Below are 17,875 nucleotides of genomic sequence, written 5' to 3' on the forward strand. Positions count from 1 at the left end.
TTGTGAGGAGCTCCAGCTCCAGGATATAATCTCCAAAAACCCCTCCCCAGCCCACTGAGATGAATTAATGCTTCTGACAAAAAAAACCACCAATACGGACAGGGGGATGGGATGCTCTTGAGACTTACCATCTCTGGGTTGGTGTGCTGCAGGGACTTACCTTCCACCACCCACCAAAATGCCTGGTGAACCTCCTGGAGGGGCAGTGGGCCCTGGCAGGTTCTTTTACATGGTGGTGCCCTGACGTATTACAGGCTGCTCTGGGTCACTGGCCACCAGCAGGCAAGGCTCCAGCTGGCTACCAAAGGCACTGCCAGATCTATCTGAGTGCTTGCAGGACAGCTTGGGCCAGGTGAGGAGGGATGGGGGAGCTCCCAGTGGGGGACATAGGTACCAGGTGGCCAAATCCTACTGCAAACCACCACCAAGGAGAGAGCTCATAAACAAAGGGAAAGAATTTAAGTTCAACCAAACTGGCAGGAAATAAAACCAAAAAAGCATAGTCCAATTCCACAGCTAGAGGCAAAAATCCATGCCAGTCCTTCACAAATAATGAAGAAAATGCATCTCACACCATCACAAGTCTACCCAGCAAGAGGCACTGGGACACCAGTAAGCTGGTACACTGACAGCCCGGCCCCACAGCTGCCTGCTGAAGCGGGCACTGCAAATGGAAACCTTTGTCAGGGTGCCAAAGACCAAAAGCAGAGCATAGTCCTCCCAAAAGTACTGTTTTGTGCTCAATACAGAAGTCAGTTCTCAGCTGTCAGAGCTAGTGGAGTTGGCTGGGCATTGTTGCCAAGATTGGTGCAGCCAAAAGCTGCACCAAAAGCTCTTCTAATCAACACCACCAGGTGCTTGCTGTCCTTACCAAGTTAATTTTTGCATTCACCCCACAGCCCTCAGCACCCAGGCAGGGCAGAATTGCTCGCTTGAACTAGAGCTCACCGTTTGCTGGAGGTAACCTCAGACAAGGTAACAATCAGGGTCCACTAACTTCACAGACAGCTCCCATTAATTTCAGCTGGCATGATTAGACCAAAGAAGTCAAGCAGTAGCAGGCAAGAGAAGGCCAGACAAGAGAAGGTTTACTGAGCAACAGGAGTTACACAGGCACGAGGCTCTCAAGTTCACTCAACCCAACAGCTGTATCCAGGGCTTTTTTGGTTTTGTTTAAAAACATTAAATAGGAGGTTCAAGCTGACATAGCACAAAGCTATTTAAACACAGTTAACTATAAAAAGGAAATAATCTGATAAACCTGGTGCAGGAAAGTCCTTGGCAGCCACTGCGTCTCAGGTTCCATCGGGAGCTGTGCTTGGGAAAACATCTGCTGGTTTCCACGGCTGGCCAGCCCCAGGTGCAGCACCGTGCTGGGAACCACCTAGTGCTAACCACCCCAGAGAACCCAGAGGAGCCAGTGGGTGCCACTCGCAGTGCCCCAGGATTAGACCTATAACCCTGTCAGCACCTCCGGGGACACACCGCTCCCCAGCTCCACTGCCCCAGCACCCGGGGTCTATGCAGGAGAAAACCGGCACAGTCATGTCATGCCCCATTCACACTGCGCCTGCTACTGCCCAGTATATTTATGCCATGGCTTGAACTTCTGCCAGACATTTTCTTTTAGGGGAAAAAAAAGTTCTAGAGAAAAAACTAATGAATGGCACTGAGGTTATGCTCACAGTTTTCCACGGCCACCTGAATGGCTTGTGGGCCAGGGGTTATTCGGTCTGCTTAAAGCTGCTGCATGCTGAGGCTTTAGTCTGAACTTTACTGACTACATATGAAAAGAATCCAATGTTGTTTTTAACATGCACATTTTAATGAAGCAAACATTTCTATTTAATAAGTTATAAGATACAATTTTACAATCCTGCACTTTATTCCAGTTTATTTTGTTTTTACTTCCTAGTTTACAACGTAATGAGCATTTCACATTAAGGCACAAAAAAAAAAAGCACAGTAAAAATACCCCAACCTTCCTTTTTTTCCCCATGACTGCGCTGGAGAGTAGTGCATCCACACGTAACTACAGAACTGTAAGTGTGAACTCCCTAGGGACAGACCGTGACATTTCAACAGGTTTTCAACAAATTCTACCTTCTCCTAATCGCAGAGTTAAAGCTCATCTGGACAGTGTACTAAAACCCCAGCAGCTGACAGCAATTCAGATATGCAATTGGGAAGTAGCATGGAGTAATCCAGGACAGACAGACAAGTTATAACAGAAGTTTTCACTTCCTGACCCTTGGCAGGAATGCCTTTTGCAGTGCAAAGGGGATTTCAGAAGAGATGAGCGAGCTTCAGGCAGGTTCTCGGACTGAGATATAATAAAACAGTTTGCACCAAACACAGGTTTGTTGGTTCATATTGCTGTTATAGGTGGATTCACACACCCGCCCTCCCTCCCACCCTATACCTGACCACAGACGTGGGGTCCCATCCCCAAGCTGGCTATGCACCACCTCAGCTACTCGCCTGGCCTGCAGCCTCCGGGGAAACTGCTGATGATCTTCCCAGTACACTGCCGTGCTCTCACCTGCGCGAATTTTGGGTCACACATGAGAGCTATGCGTGGCTCAGCAAGTTTAGGGGCTTTATTTAACCTAGCCAAACTGGGGGTTGTTCTTAGAATAAATCAAAGAGTGTGAGGAGTTATCTGTAAAGTTACAGAAATTTCACCAGAATCCCAAGCTAATTAAAAACCGCATTGCTAGCATCATGGCCAAAAAACTACCTGTCTAGATTTCCAAAGCATTAACATAGAAAGGCTGAAAGCTTCCAGGAAGTAATTTTCAGTCTGCTTTTGGTTTGCTATAAAAGATAAACCTTTCCTAAATGTAAACCGCTAGCAAAGCATTTTCAAAACCATTTTAAATTTGAGTGGTAAAGCCACTTTTAGTAGCTTTTTGTAATGTTAAGCGTTAAAATTGATCAAGTATATAAGGCACCTATTATAGTACCAGTTTTACCTCATTTCTTTACAGAAAAGTATTTGAACTGGGGACAGCCCAAGTCATATTACATAACTAAAACGTCAAGTCTCCAGTCAAATAAAATCAGTAGTTAAGATACCCAATTACAAAGACAAATTCCAGTTTTCAATTAACATCTAAAGTCTTTAACAACCGTAAGGGAAATTAGTGTCTACTTATCCACATGATTCTCCAAACATTAACAGTGACCCGGACAGTACTGCAAAGGTACAATTTGAGAAGGAAATTAAATAGATTGACATTAGGTTGGTAAGTAGGATAGAAGTGAAATGCTTGTAAAAAATAAAGTTACAGAGTTTACTTCTGACTGTATTGAAATGTGAGCCATGTGTATCTAGATACTGCATTTTGCAACAGGACTGCACTCAGTATAACTCTACATCTGAATTGCAAACACAAAGATAAACTCTGGCGCTTGGCGAGTTTAAGGAACGGTGACATGGAAGGGACTCCCGGGGATGTGCTCATCACCCCATTTCACTGCCAGAATATAGTCACCCCTTTCCTTGACGACATACGTTACGTTGTACTGATGGCTGCCCATATGCTTGATGGACACCTCTTCACATGGTATTGTAGGTCCGTGGACACCAACTAACAACATATTTGAACCTACAGCAAAGTAACAGACTGTTAGCATTCCTAAGCTTTAATAAACAAGCATAGTTGTACCATAATACATTAGCTCCATCACACAAGGATTTTGTTATTTTCATTCACAGGGTGGTAGTCTGGGACATGGCTAAGCTGATTTGGTATAAGAAGGAATTTTATTTTAAAAAGCCTTCAACCTCACAGAGGCAAGGGTTTATTTGTGTGTATTGCCAGACCTGACAGGCTACCACTAGAGCATAGGAGCCATTAACACTGCTCGTGAAAGTGAGAAGGAGTTACCTTTCAAGTACCTAATTAGAAGTTAATAGCAGAGACCAGTGAACATGGCTGGCCTGTAATCCACCCACTGCAAAACTCCCAGATGATGACGACTATCAGCGGTCATGGCTTATGAGAACACCTTGCATTACAGGCTACAATGCACCACAAGGGTTGCTTAAGTTCAGCAACCTGTTTGTTCTCATGCCATAACCCTGTGGTTTCTTTCAGGTGGCTCAGATAAAGCCATTTGGAGAGGAACTGGCATCTTTACAGCCTCTGCCTTAGGACTGATTGGGTGAGCACTGTGTAGCATTTAGAATTTTTCTTTAGAACCAGATCATCACCTCAAGGTCTGAATTTTAACTTTGGTTTAGGGCAAAAAAATGTCCACCCTGACACCCAGCTGGTTCCTATGTCCATACCTGCTTTGCTGCAGTCCACGGAGAAGGAGCTTTTCTGACCCACAAAAGCCTTTGAGAGTCCTGCTCCCCGTGAAACCACTTTGCTAGCATCCGAGGTGGATTTGGGAATGGCGCTATAGCAAGTTTCAGTCGATGACCTTGTCACCGACTCTACCAGGATGGAAGAAGTTTCGTTGGTGCTGCCTGGGCTAACCAGTCGCTGTCCTGGAAAGAGAAAAGACTTCTGATATTCAGATTCACCCATCCGAAAGGCATTTACTAGGAGGTCTCAAAACCCTTCCAATGACTAGCATGCATTCTGCATCCAAAAAATGCATTTTTGTAGAGGAGCAATTTCCTGCTTGGGTTTTTAAGCCGACACCTTCCAGCAACCCTGGCAACAATCCTATCCCAGAGCCCTTGAGTGGTTAAAGGACCACAGGAACTTCAGGATTCATTAAGCAAAGCTGGCTGCTCAAGAAGAGTTAATTGTGCTCCAATCACCAAATGCCAAAAATGACTCAAGTTGGCAGAAAAGCAGGTGCAATTTTGCAACAACCCATTTTGAAAGCAGAGCAAGTCCCAGCCTGGGGGAGCGCAGTCCCTTGCTGTCTGTTGCCAAGAACATCACTGGCACCAGAAGAGGGTTCACTAGCTCAGGGGCAGCAGTAGAGAGGAACTCCAGTCTGTGCTTAGACACAGCACTGAAGAGAGAAAGAGCTTCCTAAACCAGCCTTCCTTGCATCATCTGAAAGCCTCCCAGACATTAATGGCCTTTGTTTAGGTGATACCTGCACCAAAATGAGACCAAGAGGGGTATCACATATGCTACAGGCATCCAGGTTTCAGGCTTCGGGGAGAAACTGGGTAAATAAGTTGTATTTCACCACTGCCAAGGCAACATTCTAGTGCTAGGTCAGGATTTAATATTCCCCCATGAAGCTGTTTGACAGCCCTCCACTGAGTCAAATCCTGGCAAACTCCACTACTTAACATGTCTCCTGAGACCTCTCATCTAGGCTCTGGAGGTGACGGGGAAAAACATCTTGCCTCTCATGTTTTTGGGCATCTAAACCTGAATGCTGCACTGTCTAGGAGGGACATATTTGCTGAATGACAGAGACTACTTTAGGCACACAGTAAATACTGTTTAGCTTTTTACCTGTAACCTTTGCCTTGAAGGGGCTGCCCACTATGTGGTTAGGTCCACCATATTTAACTCCAATTAAATAGTTTCCTGGAGCCATGGGTGTGTACATGACTTTGTAACCTTCTGGAGTTTCCTGGCAGTCCATTTTCACCTTTGATGGCCCTTCAATTGTAACAGAGAGGGTACCTGGACCAGCCTTGGTCGTGTTAATGAAAAACTCCGACTGCAATCCTAGAAAGATGTAGCACAGTAAGATACACTCTTCCTCACACCCGAGGTTACAAAAGCAGCCTGTTATTAAATAGGAATGGGTCATTTGGTGCAAGACGAGGCTGCACAAGGCTGCAGGCAAGGAGGGACAGTGTGCCTCCCCCAGCATCCTCGCACAGGCCAGCCCCAGCTGAGGGCTCTGCACCCTGGCAGTCTCCTTGCCAGCACCCCAGCTCCCTCCTCTGCTCACATTTTGTGACTGCGGGGCAGGCAGGAAAAGGGGTCATGAGAGCCCTTTAGGACCAAAATAGAAGGATTTTGGCTTCAAAACACTGACTTAGAGAGAAAACTCTTAGAATAAGAGCCTTTCTAGTGGGCGTCAGAGCCTGCACTGACAAAGCCTCCTGCATGGCTAAGCTCAGGAAACCTTGGAGCCGTCTCACTGCCCGGACCATAAATCAGCAGAGAGCCCACAAAAAAGCAAGAGAGACGAGGGGCAGGAGATCTCCTAGAGGAGATGGGTGTTTGAACTGCTTGGCAACAGCACTCCAAGCAGTTTGTGGAAACAAAAGCTTGTTTAATAACAGCATCTGGTTAACACCGCTGAATTATTACTGCTAATACTAAGCCAATGACACAATGCCAGCAACACGAGAAAAAAATTAAGCAAGGCTTTCAGCCCCTAAATAATTTACTGTCAAATTCTGGCTTCAAATATTTATGATCTTTGGGCTGTTATATCAGACGCTGCTGAGGAGGAATGAAATGCTCGAGCTCAGTCAAAACCAGGATGGTTATGGGAAAGTCTACTACAGCTGTGACTGAAGCATGCAAGTGTGGTGATCAACTAGGGAGAAGTTTCTGACCTCTCCACACAAGAGGCTGCTGTGTTGCAATGCTGGAAGAACCTGGCTCCCAGAGAGGATTGTACCATCTTTCAGTGCTTTAGCAGTAAATCTCACTGGCACCGCCTGCCTGGGAGGTAAGGCGGTCAGCCTGCAACATGCATTGCTCAACCAGAGGAAAATTAATTTCCAAAGCCAGCAAGTTTCTCAGCTTCTCACTGAAGACTTCTTGCTCTGCAGTCACCAATTTTTCCCTGTGCCCCAAATGAAGGCTCACATTGTTGGAGGCTGCAGACGCGCACCCCTCCCGGGGGGCATTTCAGGTGCTCAGTCACTGGCAATTGAAATTTCTACACTAGATCATTGTTCGGAAACACTGCTCAGCAGCTCCCAGGGCACCAAGCTTTTGGCAGCGGCCAGGATTCAACAAGGGGGCACAGAGTAACTTCACTGAAGTTAAACAGTCTATTTAGATTAAAAACAACCCCAAGCACCTTTATAGATGGAGAAAAATTCGTCCCTGATGCATCAGCAGCTAGTATTAATGAGTGCTTTTGTTTCCACCTATTAAAGCAGCACAGCCTATAATAATCATATTTTACATAGTATATCTGCATGCTTCCAGAACAAACTGCTTGGTTTCTCCTGAACAGCAGAAGCTTTGATTAAATAACTGCAGTATTTGTTTTCCAAGGAGAAAAAAAGGTATAAAATGGAATCCACAAAAGACAGCAGTAGATAGGATAAAAGGAACTAGCTATCACTTTTCACATTAAAAGGAAAAAAAGATCAGTTTTACTCTGCTATTTACCTCTGTGAATGGCAGAGTGGCCCAAGAACATGCACAATTAAATAAATCAAAGTATATGTCCTGGAATGTTTTCATATTTTCTTACTAAGGCAATAAATCTTACAAATGAAAAAAATCCCTAAACCCTACATTCTTGAGTTGAGAACTATCAGATGGGGCACAGCCACAGCAGATAACTAGGTGTCAGATTTCCAAGAAGAGTCAGTGATCACACTGCATCTGAAGCACATATAGCACACTGCACGGAACAATCCACCCTACTCCCTAGAGTTTACACATCATATTGCGTTTAACTTGAAATTTCTTAGAGGTGCGAGTACTGAAGAAAAGGTAACTGGGTATACCCATGTACCCATTTAATTTACAGGGATATGCAAGTTAAACAAGACTACTTCAGCTAGACCCCCAACTCAGTATCTGCACCCACAAAAGCATCCACCTTTGCAGAGATTGTGTTCACATATGGGAAGGAACCAGAGCATCTCCGGAGCTCCAAGGGACCGCCAACGCCGAGCTAAGCTAACTGGCAGAGTCATAGCCCAGCTGCTAACCTGTTCAAGTGAACTTGTGCTGCAGTTGCTCGTTTACAGAGGTTGTAAGTTCATTAAGACTCAGTATAGCCTGCAGGCTCACTAACTGATGGTTATAAGACTTGAGGAGCATGCAAGAAAGCAAAATTAGCCTGTGCTCAGGTCGGCAGAGAATGTGGGTTAGTTCAGCTGCCTTAGCAGGGAAAGTCACATAAAAATATGCCTAGGAACAGCTTCTCTCTCTCTCAGAAAGCCAAAGTGCAAACAGGTGTGTAACAGAGCTGTAAAAGAAGGGTTACCCGTGGTACCGCTCTCCAGGCCGGATCCATATGCTGTGACGAGTGCAGGATTGCCTGCCTGCCCAGGCTCGCCAACACGTACTTTGAAAGGGCTACCCACAACATGGCTTCCGTTGAACTTCACATCAATTGAGTGGATGCCATTTTCATGGGGGATGAACCGAACAGCGTACTTATCTGCAAGAGAGATGTGGCTTTTCTGATGTATCAGAGATAACAATAAATCAGCAATTAAATCCAATGCAGGGCTGGTTAGCAAACCAAGCAAGGCTTCTGTAACACTTCGACATGTTTTGGCCCCAGCTTAAGCAAACTCAGCTACACGAGCTGCTATGCTCATATTTAAGTAGGGAAATGCTGTATTTAATACAGGAGGTGTCACAGATTGCATTTTCACCTTGTCTAGCAGGACCTGATCTCAGCTGTCATCTAGTCTGCAGGGTGAGTTTTAGTGTTATTTGCCTCAAACATGCACTAAACGTGACAGCTTAATCACAGCCCAACCTTCCAGCAGTCAAGGGAGCAGTGCAGGGAAGAAAAGCAGCTGGTAAGAGTAAGCCAAATCCTACAGCGGGCTCAGCAGGCTGCTCTGACACTGCAGACACCACACCTTTATTTAATAAAGTCATTTAGCAATTTGGTGATATTTAACACTTTTGATTGTGTGTTAACCCACAGAAGGGACTGATCTTTCCCAGCCAGACAGCTGCTGTCTGTCCATAGTACAGACCATAACTCATTCAGACTTCAAGTGAAAAAGAAAAGCTCATTGCTGAAACAGGTGTTGAGCTTTCTGTAGTGTTTGCTTATATTCAGCTTTCTTGACATTTTATATGAAGGAGTGAGTGTGAGTTAAAAGTAAACTATTAGTCAAAGATGGAAGCATAGCTTTAAAAAATAAACTTCTTCCCTGGCTAAATTTAACAACCACATCATATTTCATTTATGGCTAATATCACTTTACCTTCACTGGCAAGCCAAGACACAAATATCTGTATCTTACACAAGTTAGGGCTCAGCCATTTCATGAGCTGTCTAGGAAAAGCATGGACATAACCCTGACCGAACAACTTTTGACACCACGAAGTCATTCTCCAAGCAAGGTGCTTGCCCCTTGGGTATGCTGTTCACAATCCAAGGGGACTAAACCCCCCTGCTATGGGGCAGCTACTGTGTTTTGAAGGTCACCCGGTTTGTTTTGACCAGTGCAAAGCTATGCTCACCTGGCTCCAGCTCAGACACGTGGCACTCTTCTACAGCTCCAGAGGGGCTGTGAACTTTAGCATCGATCTTGCCCTTTGCCCCGTTCAGCCTTATAGCAAAGGATGCTGGCTGATTAATTTTTAATCCAGACTCCTGAGAATGCAACAGTCAGATTATCAAATTTAAACTTCTCATTTCAGACAGCACAAGATTTGTGGCAGAGAAATAACCACTTCATCACAACTTTTTTTAAGATTTCACCAAAAGGCATAAGTTGTGGCTTGCATTATCTCTCAAATCAGAAGCTCTCTCCCTCTTAGGGGGTCGCTGATCTAGGAGTCACCCACGGTGGCTAGGCTGATTCTTCTCATGGTAACAGACCATTTTTGGAAGCCAGATGACTCTGCCATATCAGGCAGAGGCAGGTTTACAAGACTAGTCACCCATTATCACTGATGTCAGCCCCTGGTATTCAGGCATTTGATTTAAAGGATGTTTAAGCTATAGCTCCATTTTCAGCCCGTTCATTCATTCCAGATTCATTCAGGGGAAAAGCCTCTGATAATCCAGTTGTCTGAAAGAGTAATATGCATGTTTATATTTGCCACAAGAGGCTGCATTTAAAGCGCCACCACCAGACGTCTTAACATAAGAAAGTAATTTAAAACACAAAACCAGATGTTGCCGTGCTGTCAGGCCATCAGTAGAAGGCGAGGCAGCTCAGCATCCATGCTACAACAGTCCTCAATCACAGCAGCTCATGCAGCTATCCAGCAATAATATTTTATGCTAAACATACTTTACCTGATTTTGTCTTCAACTAAATCCTGAAGAGGGAAATAAATGCAACTGAGTAGAATTGAGGTGCAATGTATAAAGAAAGTCCCTGATGCAGGTTTAACGGAGGCTGATGCTGCACACTGCGCTCCGTTACTGAATACTCAGCTTTATCTGCCTCTCCAGGACTTAACTGAAGTGAGTATTCCTGTCAAAGAGTCTTTAAATGAAACACAAGAGAAACATCAATACCACAGCAACTAATTAACGCCCTTGTAACTCCTGGTTAGAAGAGATACTGTTGAATCAGGCTGTCATGATTCATTTACACAGCCAAGGTGGAGGAGTCCCACCGTCCAGGCAAACTCCTGGGGACCACAGCTGGGACATTAAAAAAAAAAGCAAAAAACCAACAAAACCTCAGCTGAAGTACTAATCGCTTACCACAACTCGATGAGGACTGAGGTACAGTATGTTTAGACAAAGATTCTCAGTCTCACATCCAAGTTTCTGGCTTTGGAGATTTAAGTCAAGCCTTTAACGTTACTTGTATTTTAATGCACGTAACCACACACACACACAAAAAAATGATATGGTGAGGTTAACAGATGAGCCCAGACCAACTACAAAGCTGTGATTCACTCTAAGATTTGCTACTGTTCATGAGTCATCTGAGCTGCGACTGTGTGGTTTTGTGATGTCAGCCAGACCAAATCTGCACTCTGACCTCACAGCGAAGCCCCCTCTGTCTGCCCACGTGAACGCTCCAGCAAGGCTGCGGCAGCACCCCAACCATACAGCCCTATGCTGCCTCACCCACGGAAACCCAGCTCTTCAGTCCACATGCCAACAAAGTAACTCAGTACCAGCATAATCACTGGTGATTCACGTTCATGTTTCAGCTCTCCTTGGCCTTTTCCTAGCTAATGGAGTAGAAAGCAAGTTTTAGCTCTCCAATGCTATTTCTAGAGTCTCTTATTCTTAATTCCCAAGCATTACCACCTGTAATACACTCAGTTGAGCCTTCTGCCTTCAAATTCTGACTAGCCAGAGCTGGGACAGCTCTACTGGGCCAAGTTACCAAGGGGCCAGTTGCCAAAAACCTCTCTCTGGCTGCAAGCTGAGCTTGAAAACAAGCACCAACCAAGGCAAGGCTATTATTAAGAAGAAAGGACAACCATTTGATCTTGGAGAACAAGGACGAAATCAGTCTGCGTGGCAAGTTGTGGAGATGTTTCCTTATGTCTCACCTGAAGGCTAGTGACAGTAAGCCTGCGAGCATCATCGGATGGGGCAATGACAGGAACCAGGTAGGGGCTTTCAGGAATGTGCTCATCATTGAACTTTATGGACACCTCATAGTTGCCTGCAGGGAGAAAAGAAGCAGTGGTTGTCCTTAGTTTCTTTGAAAGTAGCATTCAGTGTTATTTCAGTATGACTTGGTCTTGGTACGTACCTGGCTCTTGAACTATGTATGATACACCACAAGATCCATCTTTATGGTCCTCAAAGGCGATTTCTGCTTTACTTGGACCTTCTACAGCAACAGACAGCCCTCCAGCTCCAGCTTCCCGTGTCCATATACTGAACTCAGCTGTTGAAGCACATGAGAGCACACACAAGAGTAAGCTTGCTGCTGCTATGTTGCAGCTTCTTCCTAATGGAGCGTGAAGCATCCTATACTTGTGTTTGAGGAAAGGTACCTCATCCCATCATCCGGGTGATAACACTTAGAAGTTTCTCCAAGAGGCTCCTATTAGCCTTCTATAAGCCTATCAGCCCTGTATAACACACCTTACAACCTCATGCTCACCCTGTGAGAGCAGTCAGTTTCCAAAACATGGATTTCCAGGCTTCTCCATCTGCATGACACAGCAATATTATTTCTCCAAGTTTCCCTGGCTTGGCATGACCCCAAGGCCAACAGAAACCAAAGCACTGTGCTGCCCTGGAGCCTAGCGAGAGCAGAGGACTCACCTGGGACTCCCGTCTCTCCACGCTCCAGCCCTGGGCCTCCAGCTCTCACTTTATGGGCTCCTCCCTCACCCAGTGGCCCCACGGTGAACTGGAAGGGGCTGCCCGGCACTGGCTGCCCTCTGTATTTGACATCCACAGTGTGGACCCCCATTTCTTGTGGCACAAAGCGGACACAGTAGGTATTTTTGTCAGCTTCTACAATTTCAGCATCAAAGTTTCTTCCAGAGGGACTAGTTACCTGGGCTGTCATATCTCCACAATCAATTTCTAAGAACAGAACAAAAAATGCAGATTAGAAAAGGACAAAGGGTTTTGGTATTTTGTTTTTGGAAGCAGGACCTTAGCACAAGTGATTACACAGTACAAATGACAGAATAGGCATGTAGGTGCCAGTTTGTATGCTCAGCTACATACACGCTGCTGAGCAGCAAGCTTGGTCAGTTACAGTTTACCAGGTACTATGCAGTCAGATGGAGAGGCTGCGTAAGTGCAGCCAGCTAAAACTGGCCTATGTGATTCACATTTGCCAGATAGCAGCACAAACACTTAACAGGCAACATGATGACCTTAAAATCCTGGAGACAGGATGAATTGTGCAGCCTATTCTCCAGCCCACTGTACACAGAATAGATTAAGGCCTCCCTGGTATTTATTTCTCCATATGTTGATCATGGTTATGCTTATTTTTAACTGTTCAAAAAGATCACACTACTGGTGTTTCCTCCATAAACTGTCTTAGTATGAGGATATTTTAAGAACACTTAAGTTCCTATTTCCACTGCTTCAGGTACCCCCACAATATACAAGTGCAAGTTATGGTTATGGGGATAAGGACACTGCTTACCTGAAATTTTTAGGTTCAGATCACATATGCTTCCTACTGTTGCAACAGAGGGAGCCCGTCTTGTTCGTGTGATGCTCTCCTTCACTCTTCCTTCACCACTTATCTTCACAGTAAATGGGCTGCCTGTAAGTACCACAGCAAGTCATTACACACCGCACCAAGGGCAGGAGTGAAAGCTTCCTCTGACTTGTAGTGGATCATAGGGGAAGTTTTAGAGCCAGCTAACAGTCAGGTCCAAGTCAAATACACCCATATAACCAGAACAGTTTTGGATGCTTGCTGCTTGTGGAGGGTACTAGTAGGACCCTCCTTGAACCTTTGGGACTTAAGGTCTGAGCCAGATCACACAGCCCACACACAGTTCCAGTGTGCTGGCCAGCTAGGTAAGACTTCTATTGTACTAACCAAAAAGTTGTCCAACACTTCTGCTTACCTGGAATATGTTCATCTGCAAATTTAGTGGACACAATGTACACACCAGGTACAGTTGGAAAATAGGACACTTTGCAAGTTCCATCTTCTAGGTCTTCAGTTTGGATATCTACCTTGCTGGGTCCTTCAACTGCCAGTGAGATCCCACCATAACCTACAATACAGCTAAGTTAGCCTCAGATGTCCATAGTGCTATTACAAAGTTGACATTAAAAAGTCCAAACCCACAGCAGTAGCTAGTTGGTAGGTTTGTATCATAATGAGCACATGGGAGTTGCATGATGCCTTAATGACATTTTTGTAGTCCCAATCAGTCAGATATTCAAGGCACAGCATGCATTCAGCTCCTAAAATGCTCTGGCCGTTCCTTTTATTTCATTAATGTTGAAAAGCTAGCTTCAAAGACTGTGGCTAAGGCTCCACATTAAACCAACAGGGAAATATCCTTATTTCCTTCTTGTTGTACACAACAGTACTAGAACCAGCACCATCCTTCATCAGTGCCCCAGTGACAATCCCTGTTGGCTGTAACAGAAGACATCAGCCAAAACAACATGAAGCATTTTAGAAGTTAATAGCTGTATTTAATAGCTGACAATAACGACCGTACAAGCTTAATACACTATTTGCATCTGCTGCTTTGCGGCTTGTGACCTGGTGGTCACATGCTGAGGGAGACAATGCTCTCATTTAGAGAGGACACATCTCACAGCACCTTACAGTCCCTTTGCAATGGAACTAACCTGCGTCTCTTGTGTCTACAATGAAGTCACACATTTCAAAGGTTCGTCCTTCTACCAAGCCACGTCCAAAAACTCTTGCTCTTCTGGCATCTCCTATCTCAGACTGGACCACCATGATTGTTACAGGGCTGTTTGGTACATGGCTTCCATTTTTCTTGATGCTAACCACATGTTCTCCTACTTCCCGTGGAATGAATGAGATGCCTACAAAGCGGAAAAACGTGATGAATTTATTCACTTTTTATGCATGTTGTACTTAAATGCCTTAATCACACCAAGAAATTAAATACTGAAAGAGCATTCTCTTTACACAAGTTGAAATGTTTCTCTCAAGTGGGCCACAAACCCATTCATGTATGGTGACAACAAGCACTTCAATCACAACCTGTCATGTTACATGCAAGCTAACACAAGAGGTCATTCTTCACATTCTTCTGTGTTTGGCCAACTGGACCAAACAACATCAACCACTTGGTTTGACAACGCTCTTCTGGGAAGGAGTAGAAAAGTCAGTCATTTTACATAGCAAAGCACACTGAAGGAGAGGCTACTATACTACTCTCTCAAGTCGAGACTGTCAGAGCTTACCAATGTGGTTATTGGGTAGCCTCTTCAGAAGACAAGGCTCATCACGACCTGATGGGGCTTTAATGCTGGCTGTTAGGAGACTGAGATCAGTCTCATTGATGTCCAACAGAAAGTCAGCAGCAGAACCAAGCTTAACCTGGGACCGTCTTCTGTTATCATCTGAATATATAAAGGGAAACAAGTGAGAAAATATTACAAGGTTAAGTGCAGAACAAGTCAGAGGACTTCATGTTCCTGCCACAAACCAGGTCCCCCATGCTATCAGAGGTTAATTTTCATTATGAAGTACTCCCAGAAGTCTGAACTGTATACCTGTGATCTTGGCTGTGAACGGACTGCCTGGGATGTGCTTGTCGTTGTACTTGACCAGGATGCTGTAATTCCCAGGTAGAGTAGGCAGGTATGTGACTGTGCATGTCCCATCTTTGTTATCAATGCAGCTGATCTCTGCTTTTGAAGGTCCTTCAATAGCCAAGTCCAGCCCACCTAGGAAACACAGAGAACAGCATTTCTGTAGATCTTCATGCACACCAAAGCCTTGGTCCCAAGAGGAAGATCCAGTACTTGGTACTGAAAATGCAGCTTAGATACATGTTTTCAAAGGAGAGCAGCAAAAAGAGCTCAGGCCAACCCACTAAGACCACAACTCTGTTCAGGCTGTTAGATTCAACTAACAGCGATTCCACATCCAGTCGTCATCCACTAGATCTAAGCTGCCTTCAGTTAATTTTTAATTAAATGAATCATTTGCACCCTGTTCCACAGGGTACATCTACTGCTCTTAGGAAGAAGCAATAAGACAGTTTTTAATGCAAGTAACAGCTTGATGAAATCTGTTTCAGCTGATATTTGCACAAGTCATTCGTATCGCACCAGAGATTCACAGTTGGGCAGACGAATGTAAATTAATGCTGATGTGCGTCACACTTCCAAGAAGTTCCCAGCTTAGGGTAGGATGGGTTTAAAGAACAGACTTACCCTCTCCTGCATCCTCCGTGACAATGGTGAAAGTTGCTGGTTTATTGGCAACCCCATAAATGAGGCCAGGCCCATAAGCAGACACACTGCCGCTGTTTGGATAATTCACATAGAATTGCAGAGGGCTCTCTACGGGGGGGGGGAAAAAAAGCAGCACTTTTAAGGATGAGTGGCCTGGACTAGAAGAACAAAACGGACATCAAGCTGCTTCAACCCAACCAGATCTTATTCTTATGCTTACTAATACCCATGTTCTTCAATGCCATTCTCACTACTTGATATTTGAAGACCTTTATGTGACTGTAATACACTGAAAAAAACAAGTAATCCTCCCCTTTCATCTTCAAAAGATATATTGCCACGATTTGTTCCACATTCAGTCATGACAAAGTAAGTGTTACTCAAATTACCAGAGATAAGCTTCAATGATGCTGTAAAGGGTCTTATTCATTACAAATTTATTTTTAGCACATTAAATCAGAACATGACTCAGAAGCAAGCTTTCAGTTCAGGCACAGATCCCAAATTTTGGTAGCACAGAATTAGGAACTAGCACAGCACATTGTCTGACTCAGTGAACCTGAACTCGCAAATTTGAAGGCTATCCAAAACAACATTTACCAGCCTCAGATTAGCTAAACTGGTGCACAAGAACAAAAAGTACAGTCATCAACAGCCAATAATGGTTTCAAAAAAAAAAAAAAAAAAACAAAACACCAAAAAAACCAAATGGGCACAGATAGCTCTTAAGTCCAAAGCTAGATTTTGCAGCTGAGACAGTAGCAAGTTTGATTCGTAAGAGCCTTCAGAAAGGGAACATGGCATATCATCCTGCTGTCCAAGCGCAGGGTAACAGTCTCACTGAACCTATGTATCTGACATTTTGGCACTTACGGAGGTGCTATATCCATACAAAGTGCTGAAGATACTGAAGCAGCACCATGCTTCACATTCTTGAGCTCCCTGCTTCAGCCAAAGTTATCCTGTGTTTCTGTACACCAACAGAACCGGCAGCCCAGTTCAGGCAGTGCTGAAGATATTTTGTCTCATGTCTACACATCCTTCTACATGTCTGCCCCTTTCTGCCCCATCCCCACACAGCTGGCACACCTGGAGAACTGTGGGGCAGCCCCAGCCTCCAGGCGAGGCAGAGCTTCGGCTGGAGAGCTGGCAAAGTAAGGACAAAAGAAGACAAGAGAAACGGAACGAAAGGCAGCGGTTTCTGTTTGTTAAGAAGCAGCCAGAAAGAAAGATTACAGCATAGTGTGCATGTTTTATTTTATTGCAATGAGATGGAAAGAGTAACTATAGCATTTTAGCCACTTAGTCCTCCCCACATATCGGAGATTTTACGCCAATGCAGTTTTTTAAGGATAAACATACACTGTAACCATTACTTTTTGTTGAGCACCACAGCAGTAAATTTCAACCTGAAAAAAATGGTAGTTAGAAAATTGTATGTTTCTTCTTCATAATAAAATGCCACAAAAGCTAGTTTCCAAAACCAAAATCCATTTTAAGTCTGGCTGGTACTATTATACCACAATGGAAGGTCACATGTACCGGCACTTACTCCTTTGCTTTAGTTGCTCTCTGGACTGCTTGCAGATGAAATGCTGCTGAATGGTAAGATGTCTTGGGCAGTTCTTACTCCAGTGTACACAACTAAGCTATAGAAACCTCACCATGGAGCAGATGCATCAGCAGGACACTGCACTTGGATTTGCATCACCTGCTTTGTCAGACTCACCTGGGATGTGCTTTCCCATATATTTTATGTGCATTTCATGCAGCCCGACCTCAGTGGGAGCATATCTCACTGTTACTGTGCCGTCTTTGTTATCCACAATATCTGGTGTATCAGTCTTTCCAGAGGGCATGTGTACTTCACCTACAAAAAGCCACCGTGGGAGTTACAGAAGGAGAAGCTGCCTGCTTCCCCTCTCCCACCCACAAAGAATTGTCTAGCCATTTTAAACAAGCATTTTAAATTGTTAAATTCTTTACCCACAGGCACAAATAGAAGACTAATGGGAACACTAACCAGACATGTTTTCTACTTAAACTACATGAATACAATGCAGTCGTAGACATCTGGCAAACAGTCCTGTGACCTTACAAACTCTACAGGCAGGGCTGTTTGCTTCAGCCACTAAAATTTCCATGGCAAGCACCAGGAAAGGCACTGATCTACCTCATTGCAAGATCCTCC

General features: G+C 44.6%; 1 protein-coding gene across 6 annotated transcripts in view; it reads right to left on the reverse strand.

Annotated features, from left to right (window-relative positions):
* Positions 1–1,803: 1,803 nt before the first annotated feature.
* Positions 1,804–17,875, reverse strand: part of FLNB (filamin B) — a 74,428-nt gene continuing 58,356 nt past the window's right edge. For 4 of the 6 annotated variants that reach the window (XM_075096075.1, XM_075096074.1, XM_075096073.1 and 1 more), the window contains 15 exons: positions 17,414–17,554; positions 15,664–15,792; positions 14,998–15,171; positions 14,686–14,844; positions 14,098–14,301; positions 13,356–13,508; positions 12,923–13,045; positions 12,079–12,345; positions 11,558–11,695; positions 11,352–11,467; positions 9,345–9,477; positions 8,122–8,298; positions 5,439–5,657; positions 4,298–4,501; positions 1,804–3,611 (listed from right to left, as the gene is read on the reverse strand). In XM_075096075.1, the coding sequence (XP_074952176.1) occupies positions 3,424–3,611; positions 4,298–4,501; positions 5,439–5,657; positions 8,122–8,298; positions 9,345–9,477; positions 11,352–11,467; positions 11,558–11,695; positions 12,079–12,345; positions 12,923–13,045; positions 13,356–13,508; positions 14,098–14,301; positions 14,686–14,844; positions 14,998–15,171; positions 15,664–15,792; positions 17,414–17,554 (2,525 nt within the window). In that variant the 3' untranslated portion in view covers positions 1,804–3,423. The remainder of the gene's footprint in view (positions 3,612–4,297; positions 4,502–5,438; positions 5,658–8,121; positions 8,299–9,344; positions 9,478–11,351; positions 11,468–11,557; positions 11,696–12,078; positions 12,346–12,922; positions 13,046–13,355; positions 13,509–14,097; positions 14,302–14,685; positions 14,845–14,997; positions 15,172–15,663; positions 15,793–17,413; positions 17,555–17,875) is intronic. The other 2 variants (XM_075096076.1, XM_075096078.1) reach the window with 2 other exon arrangements.

Source organism: Phalacrocorax aristotelis, chromosome 6, assembly GCF_949628215.1.
Source record: "Phalacrocorax aristotelis chromosome 6, bGulAri2.1, whole genome shotgun sequence".
Taxonomy (NCBI): Eukaryota; Metazoa; Chordata; class Aves; order Suliformes; family Phalacrocoracidae; genus Phalacrocorax; species Phalacrocorax aristotelis.